We start from the raw sequence: 15,566 nt of genomic DNA, 5'->3' as shown, positions 1-15,566 counted from the left end.
CTAGACAAGATGGATCCATAAACTGCTCCAAACAACGTACGTGACGGGAGCGGATGCGGCGGCGGTGGCAACGGGAGCAGATGTGACGGCGGAGGTGGCAGCACATGAGCCTGGGCCAAGTACATTGGTACACATAGTCTCATAGCTTGTCTCATGCAGCGCCACCAGATTTTTTGTGACAGGGAAGAGAGAGAGGGAGGTAAGAGAATGAGTGGTTGTTTAGCCGCTTATAGGTACTCAAAAGTACCTGATACTACCGTCAACCACTGCAAAAAGAGCTCATATAAATAAGATAGTCCGTGCTGGAGTACTGTGTAAATGGGCAAATTATACAAGCTGTACGTTGTGCACCACGAGAGGGTAGACACTTTGGAAGAACTAACGGAAGTGGATACACAGAACATGAGAATAAACGAATGGATTGCAGAACACATGGGGCTTATTAGGCTATCATGTAGTGCACTTTCTAGTTTGTACACATATTTGACACGACCATCCGGCCTCTATGGCTCTATATCTCCATGTTTAGAGCGTGTTGTCGTTGCCTTTTTTCTGGATCCTGGCCCGGCGCTCCCGCACCAGCATCTTGGCGAAACGGACAAGTTCATCCTCATTGGTGCCTCTGTGGGCGTCGGGCTCGTTCTTGCCCGTCTCGATGTTCACCTTGCACGCCGGCTTCTTCAGCAGCCCCTTGCCGACGCCGACGAGGCGGTTCAGGTTCTCCACGGTGGACACGTCGACGGACGACGTTTCTCCCGTGAGCTCGTCGTCCTGGATCCGGAGGTACTGCCTCTCCGAGTGCAGCGCCTGGAAGAGCACGGAGGCGTGGATGTCGACGAGGTCGGCGCTGGCCTGGCTGAAGCTGTCGATGATCGGCGTGGTGTCCTTGTTGCTGAGCCACCCCAGGAGCCCCCACTTGCTGGACTGCACGGCGTCGAACTTCTCCTCCACCTTGGCGGAGCCGGTGCCCAGCGACAGCACCATGAACTTGCCGTAGTCCGCTGGCTTGATCGGGAAGAAGTCCTGGTTGCCCAGGAGGATCTGCTTGCTCACGTCCGTCATCGCCAGCAGCGTCTGCAAGATTTGTCAAGTTTCGTCAGCCTCTATCGATAACAGTTCATAGAGAAGTCAACTCAACATTAAACGGTTGGTAATCCACTTGTTTTTACTACATGCCGTTGACAGTACACTGCGAAATTTGTCAAGTTTGGTGCACAGTTTCTTATCTAGCTAGTACTAGCTAAGTGTTACTCGTCACCTCGTGTTTGTCGCCGTTAGCACGTTAGTTGTGTGGTCAATCAAATCAGTTACTCACCGGATTGTTTGCTGCGACGCCTCCGTCGATGAGGTTGAAGGCCCGGTGCTTGCCGTCCTTATCCTTGGTCTCGAACTGGTGCCCTGGGAGGTAGGTCGGCGCGGCAGACGTGCTGATGCACACGTCCGAGAGCAGAGCGTCCTTGGAGACATCGTTAATGGCCTGCGTGAATCACCGGAGCGTTAGCACAGCGAAAGGTTCAACCATGCAGCGAGATTGCACATTCAGCGCATATCCATTATTATCAAGTGTCTCTAACTTGTGCAAGGACGTACATCGTATTTGGAGAAGACGGTGGGCTGCAAGAGCTTGATGTCGAAGGTCGGGATGACGATGTTCTGAAGCGCCTGGCTCACCCTCGTCTCGCCGAGGAGCTCCCGGACGATGGAGTGGAGGTACTTGCCGTCGTACTTGGGGCCCGACAACTTCTTGAACAACCCCAGAGGACCGCCGCTGCTGTTGGGTGGGAAGATCTTGGGGCAGTGCTGGAGGTAGAAGTCGTTGATGTCCTTGGCGGCAAACAACGGACGTCCGTCCTTGTTGGGCGCCGTGAGCATGGCGGTCACCAGCCCGCCCGTGCTCGTCCCGGCGATCACGTCGAAGTACTCCGCGAGCCTCGCGTCCGGTCGCTCGTCGAACTCCTGCAGCTTCTCCTCGAGAAAGCCGAGGATGGTGCCGGGAATGATCCCGCGCACGCCGCCGCCGTCGATGCTCAGCACGGTGACGATGTTCCCGTACGCCGGCGGCGTGGACGACGACAGCGGCGTGGACGCGCCGACGAGGCTGAGTGCCCGCTGCGCCACCGCCGCCGGGTTCAGGGTCAGGCCGGAGCCGTTGGTGCCGTGGTCCGCTGTTAGATATTATGGGCTTGGCCCATTTATTTAATATCTCTATTAAACTCTATGGTCCGTACAGGGTACATTAATGGTTTTGTACCATATGGGAATTTAATCGAGAGGCGACTCTACTTAAATACTTGGTCATTGGTCGATCTATTTGAGAAGTAAAAGTGGATCACCTGGATGCCACACGCGCGCGCGCGCGCCACCGCCGCCGCCGCCGCCGCCGCCGCCGCCGCCCGGCCCGTGGGCGTGGCGAGGCGGGCGGGCGGGCGGGCGAGGCCTTTATTTTTGAAACTGACGAATTGATTGGAATTGATTGGAGGAGTTTCTGGTAACTCCCGTGACTCCTGGCTCTCCGTCTTCTCCGTCTCTCCCACCGCAGAAGGGAGGTGTGACCCCTCGGTGCCGTCGTCTTCTCGTCTTCTGGCCTCTGCCTATAAAACAAATTCTCCTCTCTCGATTAAGTTCTCTTGGCGAAATACACCGCATCCAGCAGCGCAAGTTCTTCCCGTTCCACCTCCGGCGAGCACCAGAGATGGAAGAGTAGGCCTCCGGAACGCGTCTCCGTCGTGGGCTTCACCTGCTCGGGTGAAGACGGGCGATTACGTTTTTGGGGAGTGTCGGTGGTGGCACGACTACTCGCTGGTCAACCTGTAGCGGTGTTTCTTCACGACATCCTTTCCTGCACTGCATCGAGCGGGACGACTACAACAGCAAAGCACCACCATGGCTTTTCCTGGTGCGAGCGGCTCCGCCGCAGGGTATAATCTCCTTCACCCTCTTCTGAGTTTCATTATCAATATCATGATGTTTCTAGGCAATACTGCTATCTTTTTCAACATGCTCTGTTTGGTTGATTTGAATGATTATGTTAGTACTGGTTTTCTGGTTCCTTTTAATTTTGTGATCATCATGATCTTAATATTTGAGAACACATCTTTTATATTTGTGATCATGTCTGTGATGCTTCAACTATGTAAAACAATGTTTCACATATGTTTCGGATCTATAATTTGTCTTATCATCATGTTAACATTTGTCGTGAATTGTTTCTGTCGTTTTATTCATGACTTCACTCTCCTTTTTATTGCGTTATTTTTATGGATTAAAATAAATATGAAAATGCCTTATTTGTCAACAATCCAAAAACGTAATTTCAGACCATTTTCATCTGTTGGCTTTGCGGGCATGCTAAAGCCTACGCCGTTTGAGGGTACTCACTACAAGAGGTGGCGTGAGAAAGCCCTTCTGTGGTTGTCAGCCATGCGCTGTGGTCATGTGCTCAATGAGCAGCCTGCTACTGTGAGATCCGATGAGGATGAGCAGGCTTGGGGACATGCTGAGACCATGTGCAAGGCTGCACTGTTGAGCATCATCAATGATTCTTTGGTTGATGCCTACATACCACTCCCGACTGGCAGAGCTGTGTGGGAAGCCCTTGAGGCCCGGTACGGTCTTTCCGACGCCGGTTCTGAGCTGTACATCATGGAGCAGTTCCATGACTACAAGATGGTTGATAACCGTCCTGTAGTCGAACAGGCTCATGAGATACAGGGACTGGTGAAGGAATTGGAGCTGTACGGCTGTCCTCTTCCTAACAGGTTCGTGGCAGGTTGTATTATTGCTAAGCTGCCACCTTCCTGGACTGATTTTGCTACTACCTTGAAACACAAGAGGCAACAGTTTAGCATTGCTGAACTTGTTGGCACTCTTGATGTTGAGGACAAGGCAAGAGCAAAGGATGTTAAGGGAAAGAGCAAGGGCGGGAATGGTGAGGCGACTACTAGTGCACATGTGGTGCAAAAGTTTCGTCCTAAGCCACAAAAGAAGAAGCCCCAGCAGGAGCTTAAGCAGAAATCCACTACCTTCTTCAAGAAAGGTAATAATAAGAAGATGGGATTAGACAAGGCAAAGATGAACTGCTTCACTTGTGGGAACACTGGGCACTTTTCTAGAGAGTGTCCTGAGGCTAAGTGGAAGCCCCCACCAAAGGCGAAGACAGTCAACACCATTGAGACTGATGCAGACGCTGCTGGGTATGGTAATTTATCTGCATTTACAGTTTGTTCCTCACCTGACTGGTGGGTTGATACAGGTGCAAACATACATGTGTGTGCTGATAAGTCCTTGTTTTCTTTTTACCAGGTCGGGAGGAGTGGAGCCTTGTTGATGGGGAATGGCGCGCGTGCTGGTGTTCATGGTGTTGGTACGGTGGATCTGAAGCTTACTTCGGGGAAGACCGTGCAACTCAAGAACGTGCATCATGTCCCCTCAATAAGGAAAAATCTTATTAGTGGCTCTCTGCTATGTCGAGACGGTTTTAAACTTGTGTTTGAGTCGAATAAATGTGTTATGTACAAAGTATGGAACCTTTGTTGGAAAAGGCTATGAGAGCGGAGGCTTGTTCCGCTTGTCTTTGGTTGATACTTTACCTCTTGCAGTGAATAATGTCGTTAATAACGTTAATGTTGAGATGAATGTTTGGCATTCTCGATTATGTCATGTTAATCTTGGTTGCATGTCCCGCTTAGCTGGTTTGAATTTAATTCCTAAATTTGATGTTGCCAAAAGCTCCAAATGTCATACATGCGTTGAGGCAAAACAACCTCGCAAGCCTCACAAGGCAGCTGTGGCGAGAGAGTTGGCACCACTTGATCTCATCCATTCCGATATTTGTGAAATGAACGGAATTTTGACAAAAGGTGGTAAGAGATACTTCATAACGTTCATAGATGATTGCACTCGATATTGCTATGTGTACCTAATTAAAACAAAAGATGAGGCATTACATTATTTTAAAACCTTTAAAGCTGAGGCTGAGAATCAACTTGAAAAGCATATCAAACGGTTGCGGTCCGATCGCGGGGGAGAATATTTCTCTAATGAATTTTCTGAGTTTTGCGCGGTGCACGGTATAATTCATGAGAGGACACCTCCATACTCACCACAATCCAATGGGATTGCTGAAAGAAAGAACCGCACTCTAACTGACTTGGTGAATGCCATGTTGGAGACAGCTGGTTTATCTAAGGAATGGTGGGGTGAGGCAATTTTAACTGCGAATCATGTCCTAAATAGAGTGCCCACAAAGAACAAAGAAATCACTCCATTTGAGGATTGGGAGAAAAAGAGATTAAATATTTCTTATCTTCGCGTTTGGGGTTGTTTGGCCAAAGTGAACGTGCCAATAAACAAAAAGCGAAAGCTTGGACCAAAAACTGTAGATTGTGTTTTCTTAGGCTATGCCATTCATAGTGTGGGCTATCGGTTTTTAATAATAAATTCTAGTGCTCCTGATATGGCTGTTGGAACGGTCATGGAGTCTAGAGATGCCACGTTCTTTGAGAATGAATTTCCAATGAAAATAGGTGCATCTAGCATGTCTAGTCATGATCCTATTCCTGAACTTCATGAATCAAATATACACGCTGATGATAACACCCATGAGCTTGAGCAAAATCCTGAGGAGGATGATAATACTGTCACTCGAAGGAGTAAGAGGCAAAGAGTTGCAAAATCCTTTGGAGAAGACTTTATTATATATCTCGTGGATGACACTCCCACAACCATTTCTGAGGCATACTCTTCTCCTGATTCTGACATGTGGAAGGAGGCAGTGCAAAGTGAGATGGACTCCATTATGTCCAATGGGACGTGGGAAGTGGTTGATCGTCCATTTGGTTGCAAACCTGTGGGCTGTAAATGGGTGTTTAAAAAGAAGCTGAGGCCTGATGGAACAATTGAGAAGTACAAAGCTAGGCTCGTTGCTAAGGGTTATACACAGAAGGAAGGTGAAGATTACTTTGATACTTACTCACCTGTTGCTCGGTTGACGACCATTCGTGTGTTGCTATCCCTGGCTGCCTCACATGGCCTTTTCATTCATCAGATGGATGTTAAGACAGCCTTCCTAAATGGAGAGCTTGAGGAAGAGATCTACATGGATCAGCCTGATGGGTTTATTGCAAATGGTCAAGAGGGTAAAGTTTGTAAGTTATTGAAGTCCCTATACGGCCTAAAGCAAGCCCCCAAGCAGTGGCACGAGAAGTTTGATAAAACTTTAACATCAGCCGGCTTTGTTGTGAATGAAGCTGATAAATGTGTATATTATCGGTTTGGTGGTGGTGATGGTGTGATACTATGTTTATATGTGGATGATATATTAATATTTGGCAACAATCTAAATGTGATTAAAGAAGTAAAAGAATTTTTGTCGAGTAACTTTGAGATGAAAGACTTGGGAGAGGCTGATGTTATTCTCAACATTAAGCTTTCAAGGGAGGAAGGAAATGGTGGGGTAACTCTTATGCAATCTCACTATGTGGAAAAGGTCTTGAACCGATTTGGGTATAGTGAGTGTACGCCTGCTCCTACTCCGTACGATCCAAGTGTTCATTTGAGGAAAAATCACAGAATTGCAAGAGACCAATTGAGATATTCACAGATAATTGGTTCTCTTATGTACCTAGCTAGCGAAACCAGGCCTGATATCTCGTTCGCTGTAAGCAAACTGAGCCGGTTTGTGTCAAATCCGGGAGATACTCACTGGAATACTCTTGAGAGAGTGCTACGCTATTTGAAAGGGACAATGAGTTACGGCATTCACTTTTCCGGGTATCCGAGGGTACTAGAGGGTTATTGTGATGCTAATTGGATTTCTGATGCGGATCAGTTGTATGCCACGAGTGGATACGTGTTCCTACTTGGAGGTGGTGCTGTTTCTTGGAAGTCTTGCAAGCAGACTATCTTAACGAAGTCTACAATGGAAGCAGAACTGACTGCATTGGATACCGCTAGTGCTGAGGCAGAGTGGCTCCGTGATCTCCTGATGGATTTGCCGATTGTTGAGAAACCAATCCCAGCAATTTCCATGAACTGTGATAATCAAACTGTGATCACTAAGGTAAACAGTTCTAAGGATAACATGAAGTCCACAAAGCATGTGAAGAGACGTTTGAAGACTGTCAGAAAACTGAGAAACTCCGGAGTAATTGCATTAGACTATGTTCATACATCAAATAATCTGGCAGATCAATTCACTAAGGGTCTGTCACGCAATGTGATAGAAGGTGCGTCGAGGGAACTGGGTTTGAGACCCACATAGAGCCATCAACAGTGGTAACCTATCCTATGTGATCGGAGATCCCGTGAATTAGGATGGCGAAACAAGCTGCTGATTGACTGAGGGAGAGACCCCTTAGATTATAGCTCAGTTCGTTGGAGATACACCGTCTCTCTAATACTGTTAGGCAGGATGATTAAGTTCTTAATGTGATCCGAGCGGCTTGGTATAGCGGGGATGTTGTCCTACAGAACATCCTATAAGGAACACACCTATATGAGCTCGATTGCTAGTCACAATCTATGAGATGTGGGTAATCTCTAGATGCTCATGAAAAGGCCTCGAAGTGTGACTTATATGCTTCAAAACAGAGGGAAGGCACTTGGCAGCCTAGTATCAGTTAAGAGGTTATGTGAAACTCATCTCGCACAAAACTGTCAATTCAAGGTTCTGTCCATTGTTCAGTTGTGGATGAGTGTAGCTAGCTCTCTAGATGGATGTTCAACTTAACAGTCTCCATCGAAACACTGGTATATAAAAGGAATGTGGTTCTGAGAATTTCAAACTGCGTACCCTAGAGTTTGGTGGGGATTGTTAGATATTATGGGCTTGGCCCATTTATTTAATATCTCTATTAAACTCTATGGTCCGTACAGGGTACATTAATGGTTTTGTACCATATGGGAATTTAATCGAGAGGCGACTCTACTTAAATACTTGGTCATTGGTCGATCTATTTAAGAAGTAAAAGTGGATCACCTGGATGCCACACGCGCGCGCGCGCCGCCGCCGCCGCCCGGCGTGGGCGTGGGCGTGGCGTGGCGTGGCGAGGCGAGGCGGGCGGGCGGGCGGGCGGCGGCGAGCGAGCGGACGGGCGGGCGAGGCCTTTATTTTTGAAACTGACGAATTGATTGGAATTGATTGGAGGAGTTTCTGGTAACTCCCGTGACTCCTGGCTCTCCGTCTTCTCCGTCTCTCCCACCGCAGAAGGGAGGTGTGACCCCTCGGTGCCGTCGTCTTCTCGTCTTCTGGCCTCTGCCTATAAAACAAATTCTCCTCTCTCGGTTAAGTTCTCTTGGCAAAATACACCGCATCCAGCAGCGCAAGTTCTTCCCGTTCCACCTCCGGCGAGCACCAGAGATGGAAGAGTAGGCCTCCGGAACGCGTCTCCGTCGTGGGCTTCACCTGCTCGGGTGAAGACGGGCGATTACGTTTTTGGGGAGTGTCGGTGGTGGCACGACTACTCGCTGGTCAACCTGTAGCGGTGTTTCTTCACGGCATCCTTTCCTGCACTGCATCGAGCGGGACGACTACAACAGCAAAGCACCACCATGGCTTTTCCTGGTGCGAGCGGCTCCGCCGCAGGGTATAATCTCCTTCACCCTCTTCTGAGTTTCATTATCAATATCATGATGTTTCTAGGCAATACTGCTATCTTTTTCAACATGCTCTGTTTGGTTGATTTGAATGATTATGCTAGTACTGGTTTTCTGGTTCCTTTTAATTTTGTGATCATCATGATCTTAATATTTGAGAACACATCTTTTATATTTGTGATCATGTCTGTGATGCTTCAACTATATAAAACAATGTTTCACATATGTTTCGGATCTATAATTTGTCTTATCATCATGTTAACATTTGTCGTGAATTGTTTCTGTCGTTTTATTCATGACTTCACTCTCCTTTTTATTGCGTTATTTTTATGGATTAAAATAAATATGAAAATGCCTTATTTGTCAACATCCGCAGCAGCATACACGGGCGCCATTACCTCGACCGGCCTCAAAGGCACGCGCGGACAGCAACTACTACAAAGTTCGGGGGATCGAGGAGATGCTAGCTCTAGATCGATTCAGATCGTAAAGGCTTGGTTTGTTTGCTTGTCTCTGGCTGTTGCGCTCTGTGATGCGGTGTGGCGAGGTCGATGCACGAGAGTGAGTATTTATAGGCGCAGCTGGGATGAAGAACGGAACAACACGGAGTTGGTACTTGGCAGTACCTTAACACTCCTATTACTACTACTAGATCAGAAGTCTGGGAAGTCGCGTCGTTCGTACATGGCTGGGATCGTATGTACTAGCAGGACGGGTCCCAGCGTTCCCAGTCAAAAAAAAAAAAAACTTGAACGGGTCAATGCAGCAAGCTGTAGCCAAGAGCCGATCGAGCACGCGGAAGTGGAACTTTGGATTCATTCATGGATCGAGCACGCGGCAGTGGAACTTTGGATCAGGTCAAGGTCGCGCACGAGCGGAAACCTTTGGTTCTGGCCCGTATATTCTACGGAGTATACGTATACTAGCTTGGGATGGGCCAGAAACCTTTGTGTTTTTAATTGGTCGCTGGCTGCTTGCCGCTTTCGATCGCTTGCGAGTTGCGAGTGCGATGAGGCCGCTGGACGCTGCGGATTGGGCGGTGGGCGCGGGGGGCCGGGGGCAACGCGACGACCGCGCGGGCGGGCCATGCCGGCGGCTACGTATAGTGAGTGGTCCGTAGCCATCGGCGGCGGTTAGACGATGGACGTCGTATACAGCATGTGCAGCGTACCGGTGCTCCGAGCGGCGGCCGGCGGCGAGGAATTGTATACAGACCAGGAAAGCGGCTGGAAGTGTCTCGGGTGCCTAGTTTAATTCGCGGCGAATGGGACGAGGAACATATGGTGGTTTCAGATGGCTACTAGTGCGAGTGCAACCGTGTTTTCCAACCTTTTGTGAAGACATGATCAAGATTCAAGCCGCTTGACCGTACCGGAGGAGAACTGCGTCTGTCTGTTGGATCGTTCCCAATTTGGGGATAGGCATTACAGTTTCGAGCTCTGACCGTTGATTTTCCGCTGGTCATAGCTAGCTGCAAATTTGCTGTCTTTTCTCCAAATACTGGACTAAATGAATAGAAGCCAATTCAAAGAAGAAACGAGAACAAGAAAGGACTAAAACGCGAGTTACTACGTAGACATCATTGTATTTGCATCTAAATTACTCACATCTATTCTTATAAGGACCTGTTTGGTGTGGCTCTCACACCAGAGCGGGTGGAGCCACACCAAACGAGCCCACCAAGAGAAGCGCTTTTGGTGCTAAATACATGGAGTCGGAGCTGAAGCCGTTTTAAGATACAGAGGTGGAGTGGCAAAACGAACTCTGTCGGAAGGGCTCTGGCTCCGACACCAAAGACCACAAACAGGAGCCACACCAAATTTACATCTAAACCACCAATATATAATCTACGATGAAAAAGAAGTAAATAACCATCAAGTACATCATATATGATTCCAAATTACCTAGTTCTATAGTTTTACATTTGGATTAAATATATTAGTATAACAAGTACCCATGCATATATTAGTAATATATATATATTTTTTTATATAGTTTTATCGGTCATGAAAAAATATTCCCTTAACATGCATATACTAGTGACACTAAAAACATTCTTGGGTCATGAAAAAATATTCCCTTAACATGCATATACTAGTGACACTAAAAACATTCTAAAATATATTAAAACTCTATCACAATAATATTTGTAAGTTGTTACTTTAAATATTTTTTATATTTTAACATACCAATTTGGGCAGTTTAATTATAAACACTCTATTTTTCATAAACCAATACTACCAGTGCCTTAGTGCAGGTCGAAGTGACTATTTATGTCATTGTAGTAACTAAGATATAATCTAGGACTTAGAACATATTTTTGAATAAAGTATAAGTGGAAAATTTAGGGGGAAAAAGATAAGATAGGCACCATTTCAACTTAACACGTGAATAAAAAAATATGGCATCGAATAAGATCAAAATTTGGAAGCCATAATATCGATTCCTGATGTCACAGAACTACAGAAGGAATACAACAATAGCAGTTATAGTTTAAGTTAGGTTTCAAGTAAATACATATTAAGAAACTACTTAGGTGCAATGCAACGATAAAAACACATACATAGTAATTGACAAATATATCATAACTAGATAGAGAATATAGAAAAATTTAAATATATATTGTGCTAGCAAATGAATACAAACAAAATTAATTATTTGTACGTACCAAATTTATCCACTGAACTTTTAGTATTCATATAAATGCAATATTCTAGATGTGCAGGAGCACAGGTTCATGGGTTAGTTCCAGAAAAGAGAAAAAAGTCTAAAAAAGGGCAATCGAAGAAATTTCTAGAAAATGAATTTAAATATCACACCATCTAACTGTGTGTAGACTGACAACGATAGTCATTGGATATAATTTGTTTCTAAATTATCCACCTCAACCATTGTATAAATTGAACTAAAGTAACCTTGAATATGGATACAAACTAGTCAGCGTTGCCATTATGTAAAGTTAGGAAATAACTCACTAAATGTGCACAAATTATCCCCTTAAGTCTAGATCAAACTTACCCATCATATAATTATTAAAGGTTATCTAAAAAATAATTATGAATTTTGCATTTTTACCCCTTATTAATTTGTTATTGTAAAAAATAACATAAAGTAATCTCTAAGCAGGACTATAGACTCCCCACCAAGTGTTACTGCCGCTAGCCATCAGAGTGGTACGGGAGGAAACACCCATTGGGCACCTGCTCATAGTAGGTTTGTGGGGTTAGGTTGTTGCTGTTCGAGGGCTCGTGGATAGGTTTGGGCTATATATCATCTTGTTGGGCACACTTTGGTTCTTCAAGTGACATGGTTAACCGGCGTGGAACTAAAGTAATAACTATAAAAAAATCAGTTACACCCGCTCATAGTAGATTTGAGGGGTTAGGTTGTTGCTGCTCGAGGGCTCATGGAGTTGGGGTGGGGGTGTGGGGGGGGGGGGGTTTGGTTCTAGAATATGAACCCATGAGAAAGCAAGCATATTTAGCAAATGGTAAATGAGAGATGAGTTGATGATTTTGGACTGGTCTCAATAATGGCTTGCTTTGCATGAACAAGAAGAGTTTGATAATGGATTAGCTTTGATCAAGGATTGAAGAATGAGTCAAGAATGCATAAGTGAAGAAATGCCAAGCAAAGGTTAAATGACAAAGGACACAACTCATATTGGATATAAGTCGATCTCTGTGTTGGGTTCCTTGTATGGATAAAGATTTAGAAAATCACTTTGCATTGATTTGATCAAGCTAGAAGTATGAAAATAGATATTGAAGTGAGTGTTAGGAGTGTCAAGCCAAGATAAAGAGGACATAAGGAATCGTGAATTGGCTGACCATATTGATGTTGATTCATATATCTCAATCTATGTGAATCCAACTGAATCTTGATTGATCTCAACATTCATATCTAGAAGCTATTCAAGCAAGGATCATAATATTGAAGAAATGGTTTTTCAATGGATGCTTAATATGATGTGACTTGAGTGTGGATCGATAAGGTGAAGATAGCAAGTAAAAGGCTTCGAGAGACTAAGCGAAGGTGAAGAGCAAGCAATGGCTTGAGGACCGAGGTACCATGGCTAAGGTGAAGAAGAGAGTACTTGCATCGAGTCGAGAAACTAATTGAGCTATGAGGAGTCATATTGTGTTGAGGATCAAATCATTAGTAGAAGTGACTTAAAGTCATGAAGTGAACTCATATATATGGAAATGGTTCAAGTCACATGCTCAAGGTATGTTTGCTCAAAGAGATGAGACAAAGTTGATTGCAACCCCTTATGAAGCTATTTGAGAAGAAATGGCATATGAAGACATTGAAGACTCAAGTGGTTGAAATGGTTATATTCTCTTAATCTTGATTATAGGTATGCCGTACTATCAAGGGGGATGCAATACGAATCATAGGTATGCCGTACTCCAAGTGCTCAAACTAACCGACCCCAAGTGCTAACATGAGACAAAACACATTAGCACAACACTTGCACTTGTTGATCTTGGGGCTTGTTCTTGGCTGGGATGGATAACCCTCAAAACCAGCTTTCTGGAAAGTCCAATATCACTAAAAACAAAGTTCGAAATAAAAAGTTATGGCATTTTCTATGAGGTGACCTATGCTGTTTTCAGGGCTACGACAGTGTCACAAATTTTCGTAGCAGTGCTACGGGTCGGAGCGTCAGTGCCACACCTGTATAGGTCATAACGGCTAGTTTTTGAACTACAACGGCTAGTTTTGGGATTTGGTCTATATATACCCAACCCACGCCTCCAGGTGAGGCTGCTGGCTCTCATTTCACTCACAACTCATTCTAAGCCATTTGAAAGCTCTCTCTAACCCCTCTCTTTGTGAGAGTGAGTGATTAGTGTGTGATTAAGTGTTAGAGAGCAAATTAGAGCAAGCCAATCCTTGAGCACTTGTCGGGCTTCACCAATCTTTGTTGCACATTTATGATAGCACACTCCACCTGTCAGCCCTCCATTGCTATGTCGGTTCTACTTGAGCTTGCCTCTAAAATTTCTCTGGTAATCAACTTCTAATTCAAGTAAGTATCTTGTTTATATTGTTCATCAAGATCATGACTCTTTGAGTGCTTTATTCCTATTTTAGAGGGGGTAAATTATTAATCATAACTGTAAGGGTGGTGCTTAGACTTAGGTTAATCGTGGATGCACCCTGCATTCCGGATCAGTGGTAGCTCGCGAGGGTGACTCTTATAGCCTCGTTGAATCCTTTGTAGTCCACCTCCCGTCTATAGGACAAGTAGGACCTAGTTACAAAGGAAAGCATCCTCTGCTAGTGTCTTTCCCTAGTAATGTCCCCAGTTGAATAGTAGAAGACATAGCTTACTGAAGTCAGAACTAGAGAACCTTAGTTATCCTCTCTATGCTCCTATTTATCCTAACCTTGTTGCTACGCTTAGTTAAGTTAGACCGTAGTTAATCTTACATGTTTATCTGTGGATATGATACTTAGAATACTTTTGGGTGAAAGCTACAGTGGTATTTGTGCGCTTGTGGATTATCTGTGTGCGTTAATAAATACCAACAGGGGTGCTTGTGCAAGTTAATTGAAAATATCATCTCAAGCTATCAATCTTATTCATATTGTCTATTCTCTCAAGATTGACCCAAGGACAAACTGATGGATATATTTCTAACTTCATACTCACCTCTATAATTAGTACCTAACCCTTGCTAGCTAACCGCTTAACTTGTGTAGTCTCTAGTAGTTCACAAATATGTATGTATTTGTGAATTATTAGGAGTGGCTAGAGTACTTAAAGTTTAAATAATTCATTTGCCATATGATGCTTTTAATGGCTCTCTAGTAGAGCAAGATCTTATTCATGGTGTAGGAAATGAGGAACCACCTTGCAAGGCAATCAAGCAAGTGGCTATTGGTGATATTAGACCACAAGAAATCCAGTCCACTATAGAGGAGGATCCTCAAGTTGCATCTGCTCTAAAACCAACTGATGCAGCTTCTGCAGCAGTGCCACACCTCTGAGCGACATTGCCACGCAGCAACAAGGAGCAGCAGTTGACAACAGTCCAGTTTGAGGACAAAACCTATAACCCATATGTAAGGAAAATAGACCCTTGGCCCATTTAATTTGGATTTTGGTGTTTGATGACCAACACAACCAAATGGGACTAATGAATTTGCAAGTGATTGTTTTGTAGTTCAATAGGATGTAAGGCGTGACTTGGACGAAGGCAACGTGATGATTCGATGATCAACACCATAAGCTAGACCCTAAGAGCACAAGAGAAGACCCAAGATATCAAGCAAAGTCCAAGCATGAAGATAGGAACCAAGCCGTATGCAAGATCGCGAGGAAACGAGCTCACAAAAGTGACCGGACGCTGGACCGGACGCTGGTAGCACAGTGATCGGATGCCCCGATCAAGAGGCTCGGCAACAGCAGTGACCGGACGCTGGACCGAACGCTGGCGGCAGATCGACCGGACGCAGGACACAGAGTCCGGTCGAGTACAGAGAGGTTCCAGAGCAGTGAAAATGCGACCAGACGCATCCGGTGGCATGTGACCGGACGCTGGCAGCGTCCGATCAGTGGATCGTGGCTCCAACGGTCAGGACGACCGGACGCGTCCGGTCAGGACGTGATCAGCATCCGGTCAGTAGCAGAAAAGCGGGATTTTGACCCCAACGGCTACTTTCTTAATGGGGCTTATAAATATACCCCCCAACCGGCCATTTGAGTAGTGTGGAGCTAAGGAAACATATAAAGGGTGTTGATACACCATTTAAGTAATCTCCACTTACATAGTGCTTAGTGTTTCATTAGGTGATTAGCGTAGGTGCTTTGCGAAGTGCTTAGGTTGATTAGACCACCGCTTATGCGCTTGCTCTAGGTTTAGGCCTAGTGTTTAGTGAGGTTTGCATACCTCTTACCACTCGGTGCTTGCGCGCACCATTGTTGTACATCGAAGAGGCTTGTAGTCTTGTGAGATCAC

General features: G+C 45.3%; 1 protein-coding gene across 1 annotated transcript; it reads right to left on the bottom strand.

Moving 5' to 3' along the window:
* Positions 1–308: 308 nt before the first annotated feature.
* LOC136473169 (patatin-like protein 2) lies at positions 309–2,014 on the bottom strand. The gene is made up of 3 exons (XM_066470851.1): positions 1,591–2,014; positions 1,316–1,477; positions 309–1,074 (listed from the first exon to the last, which is right to left on the bottom strand). Exons 1-3 carry the CDS (start codon positions 1,870–1,872, stop codon positions 526–528), a joined length of 993 nt encoding a protein of 330 aa, XP_066326948.1. The 5' UTR covers positions 1,873–2,014; the 3' UTR covers positions 309–525.
* Between the last annotated feature and the right edge of the window lie 13,552 nt (positions 2,015–15,566).

The sequence above is a fragment of the Miscanthus floridulus genome, chromosome 8 (genome assembly GCF_019320115.1).
Source record: "Miscanthus floridulus cultivar M001 chromosome 8, ASM1932011v1, whole genome shotgun sequence".
Lineage (NCBI taxonomy): Eukaryota > Viridiplantae > Streptophyta > Magnoliopsida > Poales > Poaceae > Miscanthus > Miscanthus floridulus.
This window is presented reverse-complemented; position numbering and strand designations above follow the sequence as displayed.